The 21,625-nt window shown below is 33.6% G+C and overlaps 2 protein-coding genes across 4 annotated transcripts; both read right to left on the reverse strand.

The window, feature by feature from the left end:
• Positions 1 to 5,458: 5,458 nt before the first annotated feature.
• Positions 5,459 to 10,061, reverse strand: LOC104212877 (cytochrome P450 83B1-like). Of its 3 annotated transcripts, none has more exons than XR_011402513.1 (3): positions 9,172 to 10,061; positions 5,931 to 6,366; positions 5,459 to 5,778 (listed from the first exon to the last, which is right to left on the reverse strand). XR_011402513.1 is itself a non-coding variant. In XM_070156914.1 (2 exons), the coding sequence occupies exons 1-2, from the start codon at positions 10,054 to 10,056 to the stop codon at positions 6,202 to 6,204; spliced, it is 1,050 nt and encodes a 349-aa protein (XP_070013015.1). In that variant the 5' UTR covers positions 10,057 to 10,061; the 3' UTR covers positions 5,459 to 6,201. The 3 variants fall into 3 exon arrangements, 1 of the variants encoding a protein (XP_070013015.1); XR_011402515.1 differs by lacking the exon at positions 5,459 to 5,778 and adding an exon at positions 6,462 to 6,588 and having other exon boundaries at positions 6,237 to 6,366; XM_070156914.1 differs by having other exon boundaries at positions 5,459 to 6,366.
• LOC138889922 (cytochrome P450 71A1-like) lies at positions 5,606 to 6,132 on the reverse strand. The gene is made up of 2 exons (XM_070173270.1): positions 5,931 to 6,132; positions 5,606 to 5,778 (listed from the first exon to the last, which is right to left on the reverse strand). Exons 1-2 carry the CDS (start codon positions 6,130 to 6,132, stop codon positions 5,606 to 5,608), a joined length of 375 nt encoding a protein of 124 aa, XP_070029371.1.
• Positions 10,062 to 21,625: the final 11,564 nt, after the last annotated feature.

Raw genomic sequence — 21,625 nt, forward strand, 5'->3', positions numbered from 1 at the left:
AGACATAGTTTCAACCCATTGATGTTGATAGCATATATAACTACCCTCCCTTTTTCACTAGCCAGCCCCAATACTTGTTTACAACAGATTATTACAGACCAATACCGAAATGAATTTCATAATGTAGAAAAAGAAAAATAAAAGTTACACTATAGAGAGCCTGAAACAGGCCCAGATTTCTAGCACTTGATTAGGACTTCCTCTATGAGTTATGTAATAAATCACATCAAATGCCAAGATTGTACCATAGCCTTTATCACATCTGGGTATGTCAGAGTTCCCTAAGGACCTCAAGGGATCCTGTGCAGTGCTCACACCCAGATTTCATAGCCAACACAGACTGAGTGCAGTGTGGAAAGGCCAGCTTTTGTGTGTCCAAGTTCAGAGAGAGCTCAAGGGTCCCAAGGCAAGGCTCACACAAAAGGGGCAGAACTTAGTGGTCTAAGAGTATAGTGAGAGTGCTTGTCATAGCGTTGAAAATATTTAAGCAGGAAAACAGTTTGAAAGACTTGTTTGAAACAGATTTGTAAAACAATAGGGGGGAGTTGTTCAATAGGGCAGTTTTGAAAAGAGAGTAGAGTAATAGTCCAAACACGACACCCAAAACAGGTTCACACCTAACCAAGGAACATACGACCAAGGCAGGTTCAGCAACCACAAACAGGGGTAGTGGGGTTTGGGGACATATAGGTTACATACGTAAACACACAGTTGCAGGAATTCTCAAGTATAGAATCAGCAATATGCTGAGGAGTTAGAGAACACAGAATCATGTAACTTGAGGATAGCCAACTATTTTTTGCATAGAGAGGTTCATGCTAGAAATCAAGGTAACACAAGTAAAGAAGGGCCACATTGGGGTATATTAGGAAGGGGAATAACAATTTTATAAACATGATGAGTCTAAGGGAGGGGAGATTTTCAAAAGCATGCTGATGAAGTGATGAAGTAAACATATCAATTACAAGTTGAATCAACAGGACCATAAGTGAAAACATACTAGAAACAAAATGAAATGAAGCAGTAAAAGAAACACATTGTTTTGAGACTTGAATTGAAATCAGAACATACCAGTAAATAATTAAACACAAAGTGAGGGGTTAAGAGAGTAGAGTAATCAGCCTTGGCTTGCAGTCGGCTGATTTAGAACAATAGCAAATAACTAGAGAAAAGAGAGAGCAGAAGAATGTTTTCTCTTTGTGAGAGAGAGGGTTTTTGTACTACTGTGTCCGTATGTGTAATGAAAAGAGAAAAGAGTATATATAATAGTTTGAAAGCTAGGTAAATAAGGCAAGAATAAATTGTTCAGCAGTTATAAAACTGCATAATCAATTAAGAACTAAAATCAGCCAAGTTTCCCTTAATTAAGGGAGTAATTTACCCACGGTAGAAAGCAGGTAACAAATAAGGAAAGAATTCAAACAACATAGGTACATAATATGTAATTAGGGATAGATACATAAGGGTCTAATTAAGAAAATAACAGTATGAATCAATTAATAATACAGTCAACCACATAATAAGGTAAAAAATAATTTAAGGGTTATGAAAATAGGAAAAGAGTAGCCAAAAATCAGTATAAGAGTATCAACACAGTAAATCAAGGATTCACGAATCGAAAAATGGTATTATATTAAGGGAAATAGTATAGACTTCCATGAATAAACCAATGAACAGAGTATAAACAGGAAGAACCAGATCGGAAACCTTAATAAGACATTACTAGGGTGAAAATCATAAAATACTCTAATTATCAAAGCATATTCATGAGAATCAAACATACAGACAAATCGAACAAACAAACAGTAAAGACAAACTCAGAATCCAAAACTAAAGCCAAAAATTAGGGTTTTCAACATAATAACTCGGATAAAGGAGAAGGCTCAAACAAACATTTAAACACAGTGAGAGTCGTAGATTAATACCAAAACAAATTTAGAAGAAAGCATTTTTGAAAAGGTGTTTAAGAACCCTAGTTCGAAGATGAAGAGTTACTTTAGAAAAATCGGAAAAACCTTTGAGGAAAACAACAAAAGCTCATAATATACACAGATCTAAAAGAAATCGGAAAGTCGTAAGAGTTAGGGTTTCAAAGAACCCAGAGAAGATGAGAAAACCATAAAATGTTACCGATTTTAGCCGGAAAAGTCATAGATCTTACTCGAACGGCCGGAGGTGGCCGAAAAATGCCATGAAGGACCATGGGTAGGAGTTGAACCACTTCAGGTTCACCTGAGGACCTCAGGGTAGTGTCAAACCGGCGTGGGGTGAAGCAGAGGCTAGGAGATGATGAGAGGCCATGGTTTCCAGCGAGGGAGGTGGACAGGATCCATCGGAGAAGAGGGAAGAAGAGAAAATTCTAGAGAGAACCAGAGATAGAGAGAGGGAGATAGAAAGACCGGTTGAGAGAAAATGAGAGAGGGAGAGGGGGTAGTCTTAAGGTTTAATTATGGTAAGGGGGTCTGGACCGTTGGTTGAAATTAATCAACGATTCAGATTGAGTGAGGGATTGGGTCGGGTGGTATGGTGCATTGGGCTTGGGTCTGGTGGATTATTTAATTTGGACCAGGTTTAATTAGGCTATAATTTAAATAGAAATGGCTAATTGTTAAATACCCATCAAAATTAGATAAATAATTAATAAAAATAGCTAATAATTAGATAAAATAAAATTAAAACTAAATAGGTGAAATTAAGGTAATTAACTAATATTTAAAATGTAAAATGACTGATTATTGAATTAAAATAGCATAAAGTGTACAATTAGGCTATAATTGCAAAATTATTGTAATTATAGCCAAACAATGCCAAATTGGCTAATTTGTGAAATAATTAAATCCTAATAGGATTTAAAATGATATATTGAGTTAAGAAATACTTTGAAATTACTTGTAATGTTATTTATGAATAATTATTGGATATAAAGTACTGAATAAATTAATATTATGGAAAAATACCAGTTATTATAAAAAGTAATTTTAAATGTATATATGCAAATTTAAAAATAGTTTAAGGAAAAATTATATATCAACTAGTGACAAACCACGAAGGGTGATACCGTGCCGTATTCTGATATTGATAATGCATGAAGGGTGACGTCGTGCCATGATTATGAGAGAGTTAATGCACGAAAGGTGATGTCGTGTTGTTTCTGTTGTTTCTTAATTATGGTAAGGACGAGAGTAAAAGCACGAAGGGTGATGTCGTGCACGTGACTGTTGTGTTATTACTTTGTTGGTTCAAAGCATGATATTTATTGTGTTCTTGTATTGTACTATTTTCAGAATATTCATAGTCCCCTCAGCATGTTTTCCCCCTTCCCGTTATTATCTATTAAATTTCCGTTATTGTTATTTTCTCGTAGATGATTTAACTGCATAGGTTTATGTTATTTGTCGTGTCCTAGCGTCGTTACTACTTTGCCGAGGTTAGGCTCGGCACTTACCAGTACATGGGGTCGGTTGTACTGATATTGCACTCTAACTTTCTGTGCAGATCTCGGTACTAGACCACACTGATCAGAGTTTGGATTGCTGCCTTCAGTCCATAGGAGACTCAAGGTAGATCTGCCGACGTTCGCAAACCCTGGAGTCCCCTTCCCTCTATCTTAGATTTCATGTCTCTTTTCATTTCAAGAACAGATGTATTTTTCTTAAACCAGTATTTGTAGAAAAATTCTCAGAAGTTCGTGAATTGTGACACCAGTTCTTTTGGATAGTTATGTATTTGTTTTAACTGTTATAAAATTTCCGCACTTCATAATTGTTTAGTTTAAATTATTGTTAATTACTGTTTTGGTTAGTGATTAATGTGTTAGAGCTGTAGCTGTTGGCTTGCCTAGCATTCTAAGAGTTAGGTGTCATCACGATCCCGACGCTGGAAAATCCGGGTCGTGAAAAAAGTGTAACCAAAATAATAAACTTGCAATTGTACACTCTTTTTATTTCTTCTTTTGATGCAATGACTATTTATTTCAACTTTGTATTTTTACTTTTCAGGTAAAATCTGTAAAAAGAAAAAGATATTAGAGCGCCATATTTTAGAGATATATAAAAAATTATAGCCAAAATAATTGATTTCAAAATATGTATTTTTTATAACTTTTTAGATACTTTGACTATTTATTTCAATTGTATAAATCTTTATTTTTAGGTCAACTTCAAAAAAAATAACTAAATTTATTTTTAGCCAAATAAAAAAAATTAGCCTAAATAATGTAGTTCTATCCAAGTTTTATTATAAAATTTATTTGAAAAAATATTATCTAAAAAATTAACATAGTTAAAAAGGTAAAAATATATTTTATTTTTCAAAAAAAAACCACATAGACAGAAAAATTCACGTGGCAGCCAAGTGCATGCCATTTTCCTGGGATGAGATCGTCCAAGGGAATAACAACAATCAAATAACCAAGTATAGGGGGGTAATTAAGACAATAGATAATTCAAGAATGTAACCGATAATGTTTGCCAAATTTAGGGAGGTTTTAAGGTATTTTGTCTATTTCAAATTAGAAAAAGCTTTGGGGCGACAACAGTCACCACTAAAAGTTACTCCCTCCGTTTTATATTAAATGAAGTACTTTTTTTTTAGTCTGTTCCAAAATAAATGACACATTTCTAAATTTAGAAATAATTCTAACTTTAAACTCTTTCATTTTACTCATTTACCCTTAATGAGAAGCTTTTATAGTCACACAAATGTCATGGCCCCACAAACTTTTTACCCCTTAAGCTCTTAAGATCCCAAGTTCCTAAAGTCATTTACTTTTTTCTTAAACTCCGTGCCGAATCAAACTACATTCAATATGAAACGGAGTACATCTTTCGCAACTGATAGGGTCGCCTTTTACACTAGCGACCAAACTGAGGTTTGTGGCTACTCTAGTCGCCATTAAAGGTTTGTCTAGTCGTCACTAAAACGCGAAGTGCATTTTCTTGGTTTCTTTACTTTTTATGCTATTTGCGGCAAGTTCACAAAATAAATATTTTGGTAGCGAATGCTGCAATTTGTCACAAATAATATTCGGTTACGCAAGTATTTGACTAGTTATTTTATTTTAAGGAAGACGAGAGCTTAATTTTTTTATTAAATTAGTTTAAAACAACAACAAATTATTACATTATGTAATAAAACTAGCAACTCATGTCGATGTTTTAGCTTGAAGGAGAGGATTAATCAACTTTGTTTAATTAATTTATCTTGATAGCGGTAGGTTATCGGTTGGTAAAAATTTATCTGCATCGAATATTATATGCCTGCCCTCCTTTTCGTATCCTAAAGCTCCTGAATTGATCGCCACATCATAGAACCACATATAGTGGCAAAGTTGTTTCTTCTTTTCATTCAGCAGTATTCCCCCTCTCCCTCCCCCTCCCCCGGGAGAACCTTATAATAGATTAAAAAACAATTAAATACAACACTCTTAGACTAGGTGTAGTGAAAGGAAAATTCATGATTTAGATTAGTGGATTCACCACTAGAATGATTCTATTATATGTATAACTTTTAAACTTATTCTAAATATGTATACATAATTTGAACTAAAAACAATAAATTTAGCTGACCTCACAAAACTAACCCGAGATCCGCGTCTCAATATAATCTATAGATAATTTTTGGGGATAAGGCAAAGTTCGTTTTTCTTATGCATGGTAATTCCAGGCCTGGCATGTGTGTCAATGTCTTCTTTTTTCACTCCATAAGGTAACTCCCAATCAAATGCATAAAGAAGATTTGACAAAGCAAGTTCCATGGATGCAACCCCAAGTGCAATACCTGCCGAAACAGATCCAAGGTTTAATCTTTATAGATTCAAGATTCAGAGCTTTTTGAAAATATGTATATTAGTTAGAGGCTGCAAATGTTTTCTTGGTCGATCCACAAAATGTGTAACTTCCCCTAAAAAAGTTGTGAGTTCAATTGAATACCTGGGCAACCTCTTCTACCTGCACCAAATGGAAGTAACTCAAAATCTCGACCCTTGTAATCAATATTGCTATTCAAGAATCTTTCAGGTATAAATTCTTTCGGTTTTTCCCATATTTCAGGATCTCTTGCTATAGCCCAAGCATTAACGTAAACTATGGTTCCTGGCCGAATTTCATAACCTTCTAATATGGTTTTTTCCATTGATTCTCTTGGAACTAGAAGTGGAGTTGGTGGATACAATCTAAATATTTCCTTTATCACTGCTTTGAGCTAAGGCATGTTTTGGACATCTTCTTCATTTACAATGCCTTTCTTCCCAACTGATTTTCTGATTTCTGTTTGAACTATTTTCATGGCTTTTGGATTCTTTATCAAGGCTGTCATTGCCCAAACAGTTGCTGCTGCACTAGTGTCTGATCCTGCAACTAACACATTCTACAAGAAAAAGAAAATAAATGTTGTAAATTCATGAGAAATTCTCAAGGCAATAATAAACACATTGATTTTCGGAAAAATATTTTCTGTCATACCAAACACACCCTAAAAGAGCAAAATCAATCCATCTTTTAGTTATCTGCCCAACCAAGTTTAAAGGGGCTGGTGTTGACCAATTTTCTGGCTTGACCCAAGTGCTCAAACTTGAAATGACTCATCAAACTATTAGGTTAAAAACGATCAATTAGTGTAACTTGATGGTCAAATTGAAATGAAAAATAGAACTTACAAAACCAACTTTGAGATTGAGAATTACGAAGATTTGAAAGAACTTAAACTAATAACTTAAAAAAATAAGTCTAACTTTCAATATTTATTCAAAAAGCAAAATAAAAAAGAGGGTAGGTTCGGTCATGTTGAGCATATCGGGTTATGACTCATCATTCGACGACTTAGAGATTTCTACACGATTGCTCTCTATTTAAAGATTATTTTCATAAATAATAGCATTCTTTGTTTATTTCAAATATGATAGATTTTTTTACCTTTTTAGCAGAATTGAAAAATTATGTGGTTATTTAAAAAATCTACTGCCCCACAGAACAAGTAATCCGTTTCTATCCTTACATTAATTATGTCAATGTTATTAATTTGGTACCTTCTCTCTCTTTCATAAAGTTATCGTGATTTCTTAAAAAAAAAGTTCTCAATGTTGGGATATATACTATTAACCATGAGTTTGGTTTAGATATAGTATTTATTATGAAATAATTGTTTATTCAATTTTAATAAAGTTTTAAATAGATCATATAATAGTCTGTGTCCTTTGCTTATATAGTAGATGATTTAGTGTATAGAGTTTAGCTTATACACGGAAGATTAAATCATCGGTTCTTATAAGTATAAAGTTTGAGTTCACAATCTAATGATGGAATTGGACAAACCATCAGGAATGATTGTAGCACAAGATTAAATATAATTAATCTTGATTATGGGAATGGTTTAATTCCAACTTCTTGTGCTAGTACATTTTGTATGTATTGAACGGACCAGGTAGAGATAAGTATTTTATACTGACTTAATAAAATAAACTCTCTAGCCATTAAATGTACTTATACTCTTAATCTTGATATAATTATTATTAGCTGTGTATATTATTATTGTTTTGATTTATTAAAAGGCGAGATTCTTTCGTGGGTCAATATGCCTGGTAAATTGGATAATAATAATATACATTGGCGAAGTAATAGTTAGTTGATGGAATCCATGTCTCAGTTTAGAGATTGATGATATACCTTTATGAAAGCTTATAAGTTTTCATGTGTAAACCCGGCCGGTGGATTTTGTATCCGACACATGAAATAAGTTAAGCGAAAGTCTAAAGGAAATAATCAATAAATTAAATCGTCAGTAATTTAATTTAATTGATTCGTATCTGAATCTTAACATGGGGAGTTAAATAAGATTTAATGGATGAATTTCGAAATTGAATAAGGAGTGTAATTACGAATTTTTAGTGGAATAATTCGTAATTAATTATGGTGGATATTAATTTCGAAAATTACAAATTAATTCCATAATTGGAAGCCTTGTTAATTAAATTCTGTGGTCCCTACTGTGCCTAAATAATAGGAAATAAAGGAATCCTTTTTCTGGTGGAAAAAAAACCCTAACAGGTTTTGGAAAAGGGTCTTTAACCCTTAAAACTTGTGCTATAAATACATAAGGTTTTCCACCTAGAGGGAGGAGTACATGGTGGCTGAAATTTTCAGCCAAGTTTTCCTAGAAATTTCGCCCACACGAAATTGCTATTTTCTGGTATTATTTGGGTAACACAGTAGAAGACCGTGGAACGTTCGAGGATCACGATTGTGCGGGTGATGAAGATTCCATTGAGAAGTTATGGAACTGAAGGCTCACGTGGTAGAAGAGATATGTTCACGCTTCAAGAGGTAACCCGTAAAATCCCGTTTATGCTAGTTGTCTAAATTACATGTGATTTTGATACTGGGATTGTTTCCGCTTCATATAATAATCCATCACCCAATTCTACCATCTCTCAATTTTGAGAATTCATCTTCTTATTATTCCTTTATATTAATATTTTAAATCTCTGGATATTAAATATCTTAGGTCCTTATACACATTGTATATGACTATATTTTCTGTATATATATAAATATACATTTGATACACATAAAATACATATTATATATCAATATTATACATTATATATATATATATATATATATATATATATATATATATATATATATATATATATATATATACACACTATTATACACATTATATACTAGCACTAATATTTTCAGAGTTAGTTTTTAGAAGAATTTTTTATTGTTTTGTATTAAAAAAAATAAAGAGTCCCCGAAAGGAAGGGAATTATTGGAAGTCTATTTTTACTCAATCATGATTCTTGAAAGAGATTCTTAAAACAACAATTGGACGTGATTTTCGGTCAAAGGTCTATTTTTGGATAGTTAATTAGTGAACGTAAATTTCCTTTGGCCAAATATGAAATATTTGGTTTACTGCTACATATATGTTATATATTTATTTAGTGTTGTCTAGTTATGAAACTTTCCACTTATCTAGATCTAACTCATTTTGACTCAATTAAACTTTGGGTGGGTTGAATCATGGCCTGTTTTGACCTTCTTCATGTATGATCCAATCTGCCTATTTAACATTTCTATATGCGTACGCACATAAATATATACATACACATATACATATATAGCGTGTGCGCCAGTGCGTCTAAAGTAGGTAAGTTAGGAAAATTACCATGAGAAGTCCTTTTATATCCTCCATAGTAAGATCAATTGGTGTTGATTGCTCTTTCTTCAATTGTAGCAAAAGATCAACAATATCTCCTTCCATATATTTTGGCCTATTGGGATTGAGATGTTGCTCAATGAGTTCTTCATAAAAATTATCCAAATCCTTGAAATTCCTCTCAAGTCTATATGTCAATCCACTTAATTTATCAATCCAACTTAAAAAAGGAAAAAAATCAGAGACAAAGAAGCTAGCCATCATTGCTTGTGCCTCAGCCAAAAGAAAATCAAATCTCTTCCTTTCATGTGCTTCTTCTTCAAACCTAACACCAAAAGCAACTCTACAAATAATTGTACTAGTTAATGAAATCATTAAATTACTGAAATTAATAATTTGTGAAGTAGAAGCTTGTTTTGATATTTTCTTAATCATTCTAAAAACTTCATCTTCACGAATTGGACTAAATAATTGAACTTTTTTTAGACTAAAAAGATGAAGAACACAAATTTTTCTCATTTCTCTCCAATAATCATTATAAGGTGCAAAAACAATATCACGACCATAGTAAGACAATTTTTGTTGGCCAAGAATAGATGGTCTACTACAGAATATTAAATCTTGTGTTTTCAATACTTCTTTTGCTAATTTTGATGAAGAAACTACAACCATTTGAGAAGAAGCAAGTTTTAAGGAGAAGATTTTTCCATATTTTTTGGAAAGTTTCCAAAAATAGATATGAGGGTTTAAAGTATCATATTGATGCAAATTTCCAATGAATGGCAAGCCTATAGGACCTGGTGGCAATGTGTTTTTTCCACCATTTTTGGATTTAGAAAGAAGGAAAATAAGAATGAAAGGAAGGGCTACAAAGAGTAGAAAGAGCATTATCATTTTGTTGTTCCAACTATCTAGTCATATGAAATATCTTTTATAGATGGTTCTTGTGTTAAACCTTTCCTGTTTTTGATTGAAGAGTTAACTTAATTTGATGTGTGTAGCAGATGAGGTTGTTCTTTCATTAATAAAGGTCTCGGGTTCGAACCCTAGGTATGGAGAAATCATTGGTAGGGAGCACTTCCCCCTGAATAGAGCTTTACGCCGCGCAAATCTGGATATAGTCGGGCTCCAATGCAGGTACACCGGTGTAGAAAACTGAAAAAAAATAACTTAATTCGATGTGGGTCTAAACAATTTATTATTTTTGTAAAAATTCTCAAGAAAACATGTTGCCGCTACTCTTCTGGTGCGTACTAAGTAACTTGTTTATTGTGCAATAGCTCGCAAATCACATAAAATACATAAATAAATTTTTATATTATTAGATTACGCAAAAGATAATTACATATAACTGTTCAATAAATGAAACTAGTTTTCTAAAAAATAAGTCAGACAACTAACTGCAACAAATTAAACTATACTAATTATGCTAAATGATATTAAACTATACTAATGGTGTATATTGATAATCTTTCTCCAAAATTGGTACTAAATTCTATGTTGCGATAGAATTTTGAATTGAACTCATATTCTGGATCCATCTCTTCATTCAAGAATTCTGAACCTTTCATGGAATCGTACTTTTCATGTTTCTGGAAATATGAATTGAAGTGGGAGCAAATCGCCGTGGAATAATGGCAGTACCTACCACTCAAATCAACTTTAATGCGCAACTAAATATGGATCAAGAATTTAAATTCATAAGTTTCGTTTTTAAAATTCTTATCATTTAACTCATTATATTTCTAAAATTATGTGTTTATATTTACTATTTATTATAACTTTAATTAATTTTACACCTAATTTTGTGTTTCACGCTCAAAAGTCATGAGATCAATTATTTCATTTTTCCCTCTCGATAGCAACAAAAGATCTCCAAAACAAATTAAGATACGTAATTGATAAAAGTGGTACCTACCTACATCCTAGAAAGTCATAGGTTATGAAAGTGAAATAGCATATGCCTAGATAATTAAAGCTTGAAAATGAAACTCTGTCCTCTAGCTATCTATACTTTTCGCATTTTCCAGATATTTTTCTCACCCATAGCTTAGACTGGCAAAAATAGCACGAGTTAGTCAGTTTTCGGACTGATCATTCAAAAATAGTTAGCGTTTGCAAAGTTATTGAAAAATAACCACTATTCTGTTACAACACAGAAAATTCCAACATAATATACTAAAGATCGGTGCACTTGTGTATGAACTTCCAGCATTGTCACACCTCCTTTTTGTGCGCCCCGCCCTGAGGGGTAAAATGCGCGAGGGAGTTTTTCCAATTTAAGTGACAATATTCGAAATGAGATTATTTATTTAATTCAGAGTCGCCACTTGGGAAAGGTTTGGCTTTTGGTGTCCCAAGTCACCGGTTTATCTTGAATCCCAAATCGAGGAAATTTTCGACTTTTCCAAATGAAGTCTGCGAACCAGAAATTCTAAGTAAGGAATTCTGTTGACCCGAGGGAAGGTGTTAGGCACCCTCGAATCCCGTGGTTCTAGCACGGTCGCTTAAATTGTTATAATGGCTAAATATCTGATTTAAATACATGTTATGACTTGCGTGCTCCCATTAAGTTTAAACCGCTTTTATCATTATCATTTATTTTTATAGAATTGCAACGTCGTGAAGATGCGTCTCGAACCACGTCACAATCAATGCACCCGTGATCGTCAACACATCTTGACTTCGCTGAGATTTGGATTTGGGTCACATCAATGTGCACCTGAATTTGAGAATATATTTTAACTTAAAGTCGCGCCTAAAGAGTCTAAACGCGTTATTATCTTTGGGGAAGGTAGTGGAATTCTCTAAACAGTCCCTCCCAAATTCTAAGTATTTATCGTGATCAATTATTGAGGGCCCCGCAGTTTGCATTTTTATTCGGCGAGGCTCGTCTCATTATTTAAGAAGGGTACCCTACAATGACTACATTTCTACTACATTTATCTTTAAAGAGAAGGATGATGCCGAATTTTGCGGGTTTGGACAAATACGGACTGAATCCTTATTATGTTTGCCGAAACTAAACTTGTTTGATTACCTGATTGATTGTTCATAAGGTGGGGGTTACCGCATGCTTTGTCTTCATCGAGTGGATAACTTATTAATTCGTTAAATGAGATTGCAAACAAACTAACAACATATATTGAGTTATGTTTAATGACCTCCAAGTTCTATTTTTTAACACTTTAACCTATTTGAAATTGATAAACGAAATCGACTGTTTTACCAGGGGAATTACTACTAAGTGAACTCAAAAAATGGTTATTAGTTTTTCTCAACAATCATCACATTATTTCGAGACAAACAATCTATACCGAAACTCAGTATCGAACCTGCATTGGGCGAATGAACTGACAGGAGAACTGGCATTCATAGCCAGACTCTTAATGTGACTGCATGGGAGTTTGTTTGGGATACATTTATCCCGGACCCAGTACCACAATTTTGTTGATTCAGTGGTCTAGGCAAAATACATACAAGTGCCTATGACTCTATGTTATACAGTCATAACTAAACCAAACAAGTGTTATACTGAACTGAATGTATACTAAATCAAAACATGTTGTCTATGTCATACTGTCATTACTATTGAACAATGCTATCTGACAGTCCATCTCAAACAGAATGTATGCTAGTTTATACAAAGTGTTTGCAGTTTGCAGTAAAATATACAATCCCAAATAACATTCGACCTATTTTTTAACACCAATGTTATAACATGAACAACTGTTCTTTTCTTTATTTCTGCTTCAACTTCAAACTTTCAACCATACAAAGTTTCAGAGGTTGTGTACCTGGAAATATTTGACAATTGAAGGAAAGGGGGAAGTCAGCAGAGTAGCAATGGCAATAGAAACAGCAGCAGTAACAACTGGTAATAGCAGAACAAACTTGAACGCAAGAATAGCAACTAACAGCCGATAGGAAAGGTAGCCAAATGACAGCAGCACCCAATGTAGTAGAATCAGAACTCCAGGCAGACCAATACCAATGATAAACCGATGAAAGCACTCCACCAATAGACTCAATTGGAACTTCAAAGAATCAGAATTGATTAAAAAGGTTGAAGACAAATGAAGCCCAAACACCAATAGGAAGAAACAATTTATGATTTTTCTCTCTCCCTCTTTCTCTCTTGTGTGTGGCTGTATATATCTAACAGTCAAATCTCCAGAAATCTAAGTTCAGTTTAAAAATCTGTCTGCCTTTTCTTTTTCAAAATTCAGTCCTCAAATCAATTTTCCAGTCCCCTTTCTAATGGAAGTTCCCCTGTTTTATAAGCCTAGCATCAGCCATTTAACAGCCTGTTAGACAAATCAGAACCCCTCCCATGTGATCTGTTTTCTTTCCACTCAATTACTTAAAATAAAACCCTCCCATGATATTCCCTGACAAACCCCTTTTAATCACCTTATTAAACTAAAAAGCAGACATGGGCAGCAGGAATATAACTTGACAGCACATGCTGTCAAGTTATTCCTTATCTCAAAAGGCCTTTATGTACATGTTGTGCACAAATGCATATGACCCCCCAATTCAGACTGCAGTTACGGACCAGACCCTTGAATTTCTGATTCAAAACATCAATTATAAGTAGCTAAACTCAATTCCTAATTGATTCAGACAATGCTTAACAGAAACAGATCAAATTGTTATTATTCAAACAGCTGAAACTATTTGACGACACGTATCGAATCGACTATACTAATTACAACATATACAATCAAAGCCAAGGATTAGAATCAAACAGTATTGCACCAAGGGTTCAGATTGCACAGTCAAAACAGAGATTAACTTGGGGATTGGTTACTCAAACAATTTTAATTCAGTCGATTATGCAGTTTACATACACACACATTATCGGTGAATGAGGAAACATTTGACCAAATACAGAGGTCCAGGCAAGGTGTGCAAAAACAGTTGATAAAATTCAAAACACAAATTAAGCAAGCCGTTTGGTCATACGAACAGACCTTTAACAAACACACGAACTGAAATAAAGAAAACAAAACAAACTTACCTTAAAATCTTTGAAAGAAAAAATCAGAAAAATCAGCTCGTGTTTGAACAGACCCTTTCTTAGGGTTGAACGGACTTTAATCGAAGTGTTCTCAGCTGAGAACACTTCGATTAAGGTCCATTAGACCCTAATCACTTTAGCTCAAACGGACACAGACCAGGCTTGGGGTTTCTGGGGTTCATAGATGGTAGATTTGGGATTTGGGTTTCCATGGTTAGATATCGGTGTAAGTCGAGGTTCTGCTCGAATCTTCAAATGAAGATTCGAGACGATGGGGGAAGGTTCGAGATCAATGGTTTGCAGATCTATGTTCAGGGTGTCAAGGTGGTCCTAGGGTGTTAAGGCGGGGGTCACCGGCGTCCATGCCGCCGGGTTTTTGGTGAGGGAAAAGGGGGGCGGCTCTAGGGTTCCGGGGTTGGGTCTGTTGGAAGGGATGAGGACGAAGGAGGGGTATTTGGATAGGGGGTGGGGTACGGGTGGAAAGCTTATATATGGGGTGGATGGCCTGATCTCAGCCGTTAGATCAATCGAGATCAACGACCTGGATCTGGAGGTTTAAGTGAAACGATGTCGTTTGCTTTCATACTAGGGTGGATCATGCTGGGTTTCATTGGGTCGGGTCTGATAACGGGTAAAGGGATGGAACGAGGGCTGTTAGATCAGCCTGGCTTGAACGGCTGAGATTAGACGGCCTTATACGGCGTCGTTTGGGTAAAGGATTGGTCTGATCTGGGTCGTTCCCCTGAATCAATCAACGGCTCAAAAGGATGACGCCCATACGGCGTCGTTTGGGGCATCTCGCAGAAAACATGGTTGGACTGGGTCATTTGTATGAGTTTGGGCCTGATTTCATTTGAAATTATGGCCCAAATCCAATGTTTTCCTTCTTATAACATAAAAAATAAAATTCCTAATAAAATCATACCAATATTAATTAATACTCAAAACAACAATTATCACTCACATTGATATTTAATTAAAATAAAGTCACTTAATGACAACAAAAAATAGAATAAAAGACGCATATTTTTTGCGATTTTCCTTTTAAAACCAATTACGGTTCAACTACACACGACACATTTTTTGTATTTTGTTTTAATAAAAATAAAATGGGCAAAAATCATAAATAAATAAACAACATACCACGTAAAAATCCAAAAATTGTACAGCAAGACCGATTGCTATTATTTTGTTTCTTTTGGAGTGATTGTCGCGTAAAACAAAAATCACGTGCTCACAAGCATATTATGCTAGAACTCCAAGACGCGGAAAGTTCCAATATAATATACTGGAGATTGGAGCATCGTTGCTCAACTCTCCAGTATATTATGCCGGACCGGTATATTATACTGGAAATCCAATATATTATACTGGAGTATTTTTCCGGATTTTGAATAGTGTTTTTGTTGAGATTAATCTTTACATAAAACTGACTAAATTTCGATTACTTTTGAAACTGTGGCTATTTTTGAATGAGCACTTCTAAATCTGACTATTTTTGAATTTCTCCCCTTAGATAGCATTAAACAAAAACTATGGACTCGTTTGTCCATAGATACTTTTTCCTTTTTTATCGAATTTTTTTTTTCACAAATATGTTCGTCCATGAAATTTTACAAATGTTTGAAAAATTTTCGAAAATGAATTTTTTTTAATACCATTTTATAAAATTATCAGAAACTTTTGTTTCCCCACTCACAATACTATAATATTTTTCAAGTGAAATGCATGTTCAACCATAATTTTAAATTACAAATCTCATTTTTTAATTTAACTCCAAATACTACTTTTTTCAAAAATTGTAATGTAAATTAATTTAAGGGCACGGGCATTATAAATTTAAGTCGAAAACTGAATAATTAATGTAAAATAATTCACGATTTTTTTCGGAATTTCATACAAATCCTAGGTTTGATGAATTATGGATCTTTCCTCGTGGAAGCGAATCTTTTTCACAAAAACTTCTTATATTAAACAGCATGGTCCCCCACCACCACCATCACCACATATTGTTCCCCTACCACTGTACATATACAGTTATATATACTACTATTACATTTTGAATTTCATAACCAGTTAGGTCGGTTTAACTCGGATAAATATTTATATCAAATCAATATATGCATGTCATGTGGTTGCATATAAATTTTTCAAACTTAAGAATGAGTAGTTAATATATATTCTTACTTTATTAAATCACTTAACCATAATAAATTGATATAGTTTGAGATTAAAAAAAAAGGAATACTATATCGTTGGCGGGATATTTAGGCTAATTAGGTCCCTTATCTAATTAGGTCACCTGGATTTAGATAATTAATAACTCATGGTGACACCTTCATTGCCAACAATTAAAAACCAATAACGTCATTATAATTCCTCTATTGTTATGAATAGTTTGTACATTGGATACTACTTTGGATACTACATTGGATGCTATATTGGATGCCTATGTTGTGAATAACTTAAAGATTAAATTTTCTATTTTATGTCCATCAACTTTACTTTTTATGCCTATAAAAGGCCATGTAATTGCAATAAAAAATTACACCAAAGTGAAAGAAGAAAACACTTCTCCATTCTCTCTATCTCTTCTTGTTTACATTTTACTGCATTGCTTTTATTTTATAACATGTTATCAGCACGAAGTTCTAATTTTATTCTTAACTCCCGCTGAGTTGAGCCATATTTTATTAAGGTATGTATCATTATAATCATTTTATTTATGACAGTACATATCATATGCTTATTGTTTGCAGATTACTTGTGCGCTTGGGCATCTTAAATAGTTTAAGTACATTGCAGTGATAAAATAACTATTTCCTTCCGTGCTCAACTCTTAGAGGACCTCAAAGTCATCAAACTAGCTATGCACTAATGTCATACTTATAATATTCATGGACTCCCTAGATCAAAACATATCTTTAAGGCATTTTGAAGAACTGTGAGAAATAAATTGACAAGCAATAATTTTATAGTTTAATTACTTTATATTTATTGGAACATATAAATAATGTTAGTCACGTTCAGTTCTATTAACACATATATATCAATAATATAAAGTGAAATGAAACAAGTATGTAATTTCTACTTTATGGCAAGAATAAAATGAAATAGTAGATTGTTAACATGATATAGCTCTATTTTCATTTCTTTTACCTTAATCGTTTTGTTTTCATTAATTGTTTATTATTATAATTATTTCTCTAACTTATTCATCTTTTATGATAGTTTTCACTATGTCAAATTTATCAAAACTTGAATTTGTGGCACTTGACATCACCGGGAGGAACTATTTATCATGGGTTCTTGATGCTGAAATTCACCTTGACGCTAAAGGTCTTGGAAATACTATTATACAAGGAAATGAAGCATCAAATCAGGATAAAGCGAAGGCCATGATTTTCCTTCGTCATCATCTACATGAAGGGTTAAAAACTGAATATTTAACCGTAAAAGATCCACTTGAATTATGGATTAATTTGAAGGATCGATATGACCACCTAAAACTTACGGTATTACCGAAAGCTCGGTATGAGTGGATACATTTAAGGTTGCAAGACTTTAAAACCGTAAGTGAGTATAATTCTGCTATCTTTAAAGTAAGTTCTCTATTAAAATTATGTGGAGACACTATCACAGATGAGGACTTATTGGAAAAAACATTTTCTACTTTTCACGCTTCAAATGTGGTGCTACAACAACAATACCGTGAAAAAGGTTTTAAGAAATATTCTGAGTTAATCACATGTCTACTTGTGGCTGAGCAGAATAATACTCTATTAATGAAAAATCATGAATCCCGTCCCATTGGGTCAGCTCCATTTCCGGAAGTGAATGCTGTAGCAACATATGATAAGTTTGAAAGAAAACAAAATAATTACCGTGGTCGTGGACATGGTCGTAAACGTGAACGTGGCAGGGGGTGAAACAATTATCGTCATTATGGTGGAAATAAATTGGAGAACAATAAGGGTTCTCAAATTAATCATTCAAAAGGTAAAGCTAGTATGTGTTACCGATGTGGTATGAGAGGTCATTAGGCACGCATTTGTCAAACTTTATCAAGCCTCCCTCAAGAAAAAATAAATAATGTGGAGGCACACTTGACCTTTCAAAATAATGATGATGAAGCAGGTCCCTCAAATAAATATGATTCTAAGGCACATCTTGCATATAAAGATGATGATTTTGAAGGCCTAACAAATATTACTCATTTAGAAGTTGGGGACTTCTTTGAGGATATTGACTGAAGAACTAATCATCTTACTGGGGAATGAAGCTATAAAAGTTGTTATGTTTATGTTTGCAACTAGTTTATTTTTCTTGAGTGTATTTTCCTAATGCATCATGTGTTGCTAGTTTCTACATTTCTAATGTATTTCTTAATGTTTTTTTCCTGCTTGTCTTTCATATTTCTTATGATGTATTATTTGTCTTTTTTATGAAGAATATGAAAATTCCCCAGTCTTCAGTTGGACTCAAGATTAATAAAGATGATATATGTCTTCTGGATAGTGCTACAACACACACTATTTTAAAAGATAAGAGATATTTCTCTTATTTGGTAATGAAAGAAGCGAATGTTAATACAATATCCGGTAGTACAAGATTAATTGAAGGTTCTGGAAGAGCCAATTTATTACTACCAGGAGGAACAAATTTGGCTATTGATGAAGCACTATATTGTAGTAAATCTCAAAGAAACTTATTAAGTTTCAAAGATATTCGCCAAAATGGCTATCATATTGAGACTACAAATGATGAAAAGATTGAATATCTTTATATTACTACAATAATGTCCGGTAAGAAATATGTGCTTGAAATGTTACCTGCTCTTTCCTCCGGCTTATACTACACAAGTATTAGCAGGATTGAAACACATGCCGTAGTAAACGAGAAGTTTACTAATCAAGATAATTTTATTATTTGGCATGACCGGTTGGGCCATCCTGGTTCTAATATGATGCGTAAAATAATTGAGAATTCACATGGACATGCAATGAAGAATCAGAAGATTCTTCAATTTAAGGAATTCTCTTGTGCTGCGTGTTCTCAAGGAAAATTAATTATTAGACCATCAACTATTAAAGTTAGGATGGAATCCCCTGCATTTCTGGAACGTATACAGGGTGATATATGTGGGCCCATTCACCCTCCATGTGGACCATTCAAATATTATATGGTTTTGGTAGATGCATCTACAAGATGGTCACATGTGTGCTTACTATCAACTCGCAATATGGCATTTGCGAGATTGTTGGCTCAAATAATAAAGCTAAGAGCACAATTTCCAGATTATGCAATTAAGACAATTCGTCTTGATAATGCTGGTGAGTTTACATCCCAAGCCTTTAATGATTATTGTATTTCAACTGGGATAACAATTGAGCATCCGGTTGCTCATGTTCATACACAAAATGGTCTAGCAGAATCATTGATCAAACGCCTCCAATTAATTGCTAGACGAATGCTTATGAGAACAAAACCTCCCATTTCAGTATGGGGTTATGCTATTTTGCACGCAACAACACTTGTGCGGATAAGGCCCATAAGTTATCATAAAGTCTGCCCATTGCAATTGGCTTTTGGTCTGGAGCCAAATATTTCCCATCTTAGGGTCTTTGGTTGTACGATATATGTTCCAATTGCTCCACCACAACGCATAAAGATGGGTCCTCAAAGAAGGTTGGGGATATATGTTGGATATGAATCTCCTTCTTTATAAAATATTTAGAGACGATGACTGGAGATTTATTTACGACAAGATTTTCTGATTGCCATTTTAATGAATCAGTATATCCAACATTAGGGGGAGAAAATAAGTAGCTGAAAAAGAAGATAGATTGGAATGCATTATCACTGTCTCATTTAGATCCTCGAACAAATCAATATGAACAAGAGGTTCAAAAGATTATTCATTTACAAAATATTGCAAATCAATTGTCAGATGCATTCACTAACATACCAAGGGTGACTAAGTCACATATTCCACCTGCTAATGCTCCAATTCGAGTTGATATCCCGACAGAACAATTAATTAAAGCAAATGAGTCTAAGCCATGCTTGAACGTGGTAGACCAATCAGTTCTAAAGATAAAAATTCTCGAAGAAGAAAAGGAGCAAGTGATCAAAGTGAACATAACACAGAGGTAGTGGCTCAAGAAGAGCCCCAAGACATAACAAATGATAAGACCTTAGGGGAGGTCCCGGTACCTAAAAATAATGAAAATGAAGAGATATCAATAAGTTACGTCTCAATCCGGAAAAGATGGAACCGAAATAATATTGTTATCGATAACATTTTTGCTTATAATGTTGCTGTTGAAATAATGCAACAAGATGAGGATCTTGAACCAAAATCTGTCAATGAATGTAGACAGAGAAATGATTGGCCAAAATGGAAAGACGCTATCCAGGCAGAGTTAACTTCACTTGGAAAACGTGAAGTCTTCGGACCCATAGTTCGAACACCTGAAGGCATAAAGCCAGTAGGGTATAAATGGGTTTTTGTGCGAAAACGAAATGATAAAAATGAAGTCGTTAGATATAAAGCACGACTTGTGGCACAAGGGTTTTCCCAAAGGCCTGGAATTGATTATATGGAGACATATTCTCCTGTAGTGGATGCTATCACCTTCAGGTATCTCATAAATATGGCAGTACAAGAAAAACTTGATATGCATCTAATGGATGTTGTTACAGCCTATTTGTATGGATCATTAGACAACGAAATTTTTATGAAAGTACCTGAGGGATTTAAAGTGCCAGAAGCATATAAAAATTTTCGAGAAACTTGTTCAATAAAGCTTCAGAAATCTTTATACGGATTGAAACAATCAGGACGTATGTGGTACAATCGCCTGAGTGAATACCTATTGAAAGAAGGGTACAAAAATGATCCAATTTGTCCCTGTGTTTTTATAAAAAGGTCTGGATATGAATTTGTTATAATCGCTGTAAGCACGTGATTTTTTCCCTATATGAGAATTACTCCCAAAAATTCAAAATAAAACAATTTTCATTTTGTGTGCAATTTTGAGGATTTTGTGGAATTTTTTGATAATTATTTGTATTTATCCATGCATGTTTATTTGTTAAATTAATAAAAAATACAAAAATATGTCGCATTTGCATTTAGGATTCGATTCTACAATTAGGAGCAATTAAGTTTGTTTTTACAAGAACAAAAAATCATAAAAATATTGTACGTTGCATTTTTAGCATTTAATGTTCAAATTGCGTAATTTTATCGTAATTGCTATTTAATTCTGTATTAATTGTTATTGAGAGTTAATTTGCACTTTTATTAATTAATTTAGTTCTATATGATAATTTAGGATTTTTAGAATTAATTTAAGAAAAAAAAATAAAAGAAGAAAAAAGAAGCAATAAAAGAGGAAGAAAATCGGGTTGGGCCACCTTCTAATTTAAATCAAC

This window comes from Nicotiana sylvestris, chromosome 1 (genome assembly GCF_000393655.2).
Source record: "Nicotiana sylvestris chromosome 1, ASM39365v2, whole genome shotgun sequence".
In the NCBI taxonomy this organism is placed as follows: domain Eukaryota; kingdom Viridiplantae; phylum Streptophyta; class Magnoliopsida; order Solanales; family Solanaceae; genus Nicotiana; species Nicotiana sylvestris.

Bases quoted from the DNA above. Each gene is read 5' to 3' on its own strand.
- LOC138889922 (XM_070173270.1), bottom strand. From the start codon at position 6,132: ATGGAAAAAACCATATTAGAAGGTTATGAAATTCGGCCAGGAACCATA. The intron at 5,779-5,930 runs GTATTCAATTGA...CTGTTTCGGCAG, and splicing joins AGGTAGAAGAGGTTGCCCAG to GTATTGCACTTGGGGTTGCA.
- LOC104212877 (XM_070156914.1), bottom strand. From the start codon at position 10,056: ATGATAATGCTCTTTCTACTCTTTGTAGCCCTTCCTTTCATTCTTATT. The intron at 6,367-9,171 runs GTAATTTTCCTA...TTTTTCTTGTAG, and splicing joins ATATAAAAGGACTTCTCATG to AATGTGTTAGTTGCAGGATC.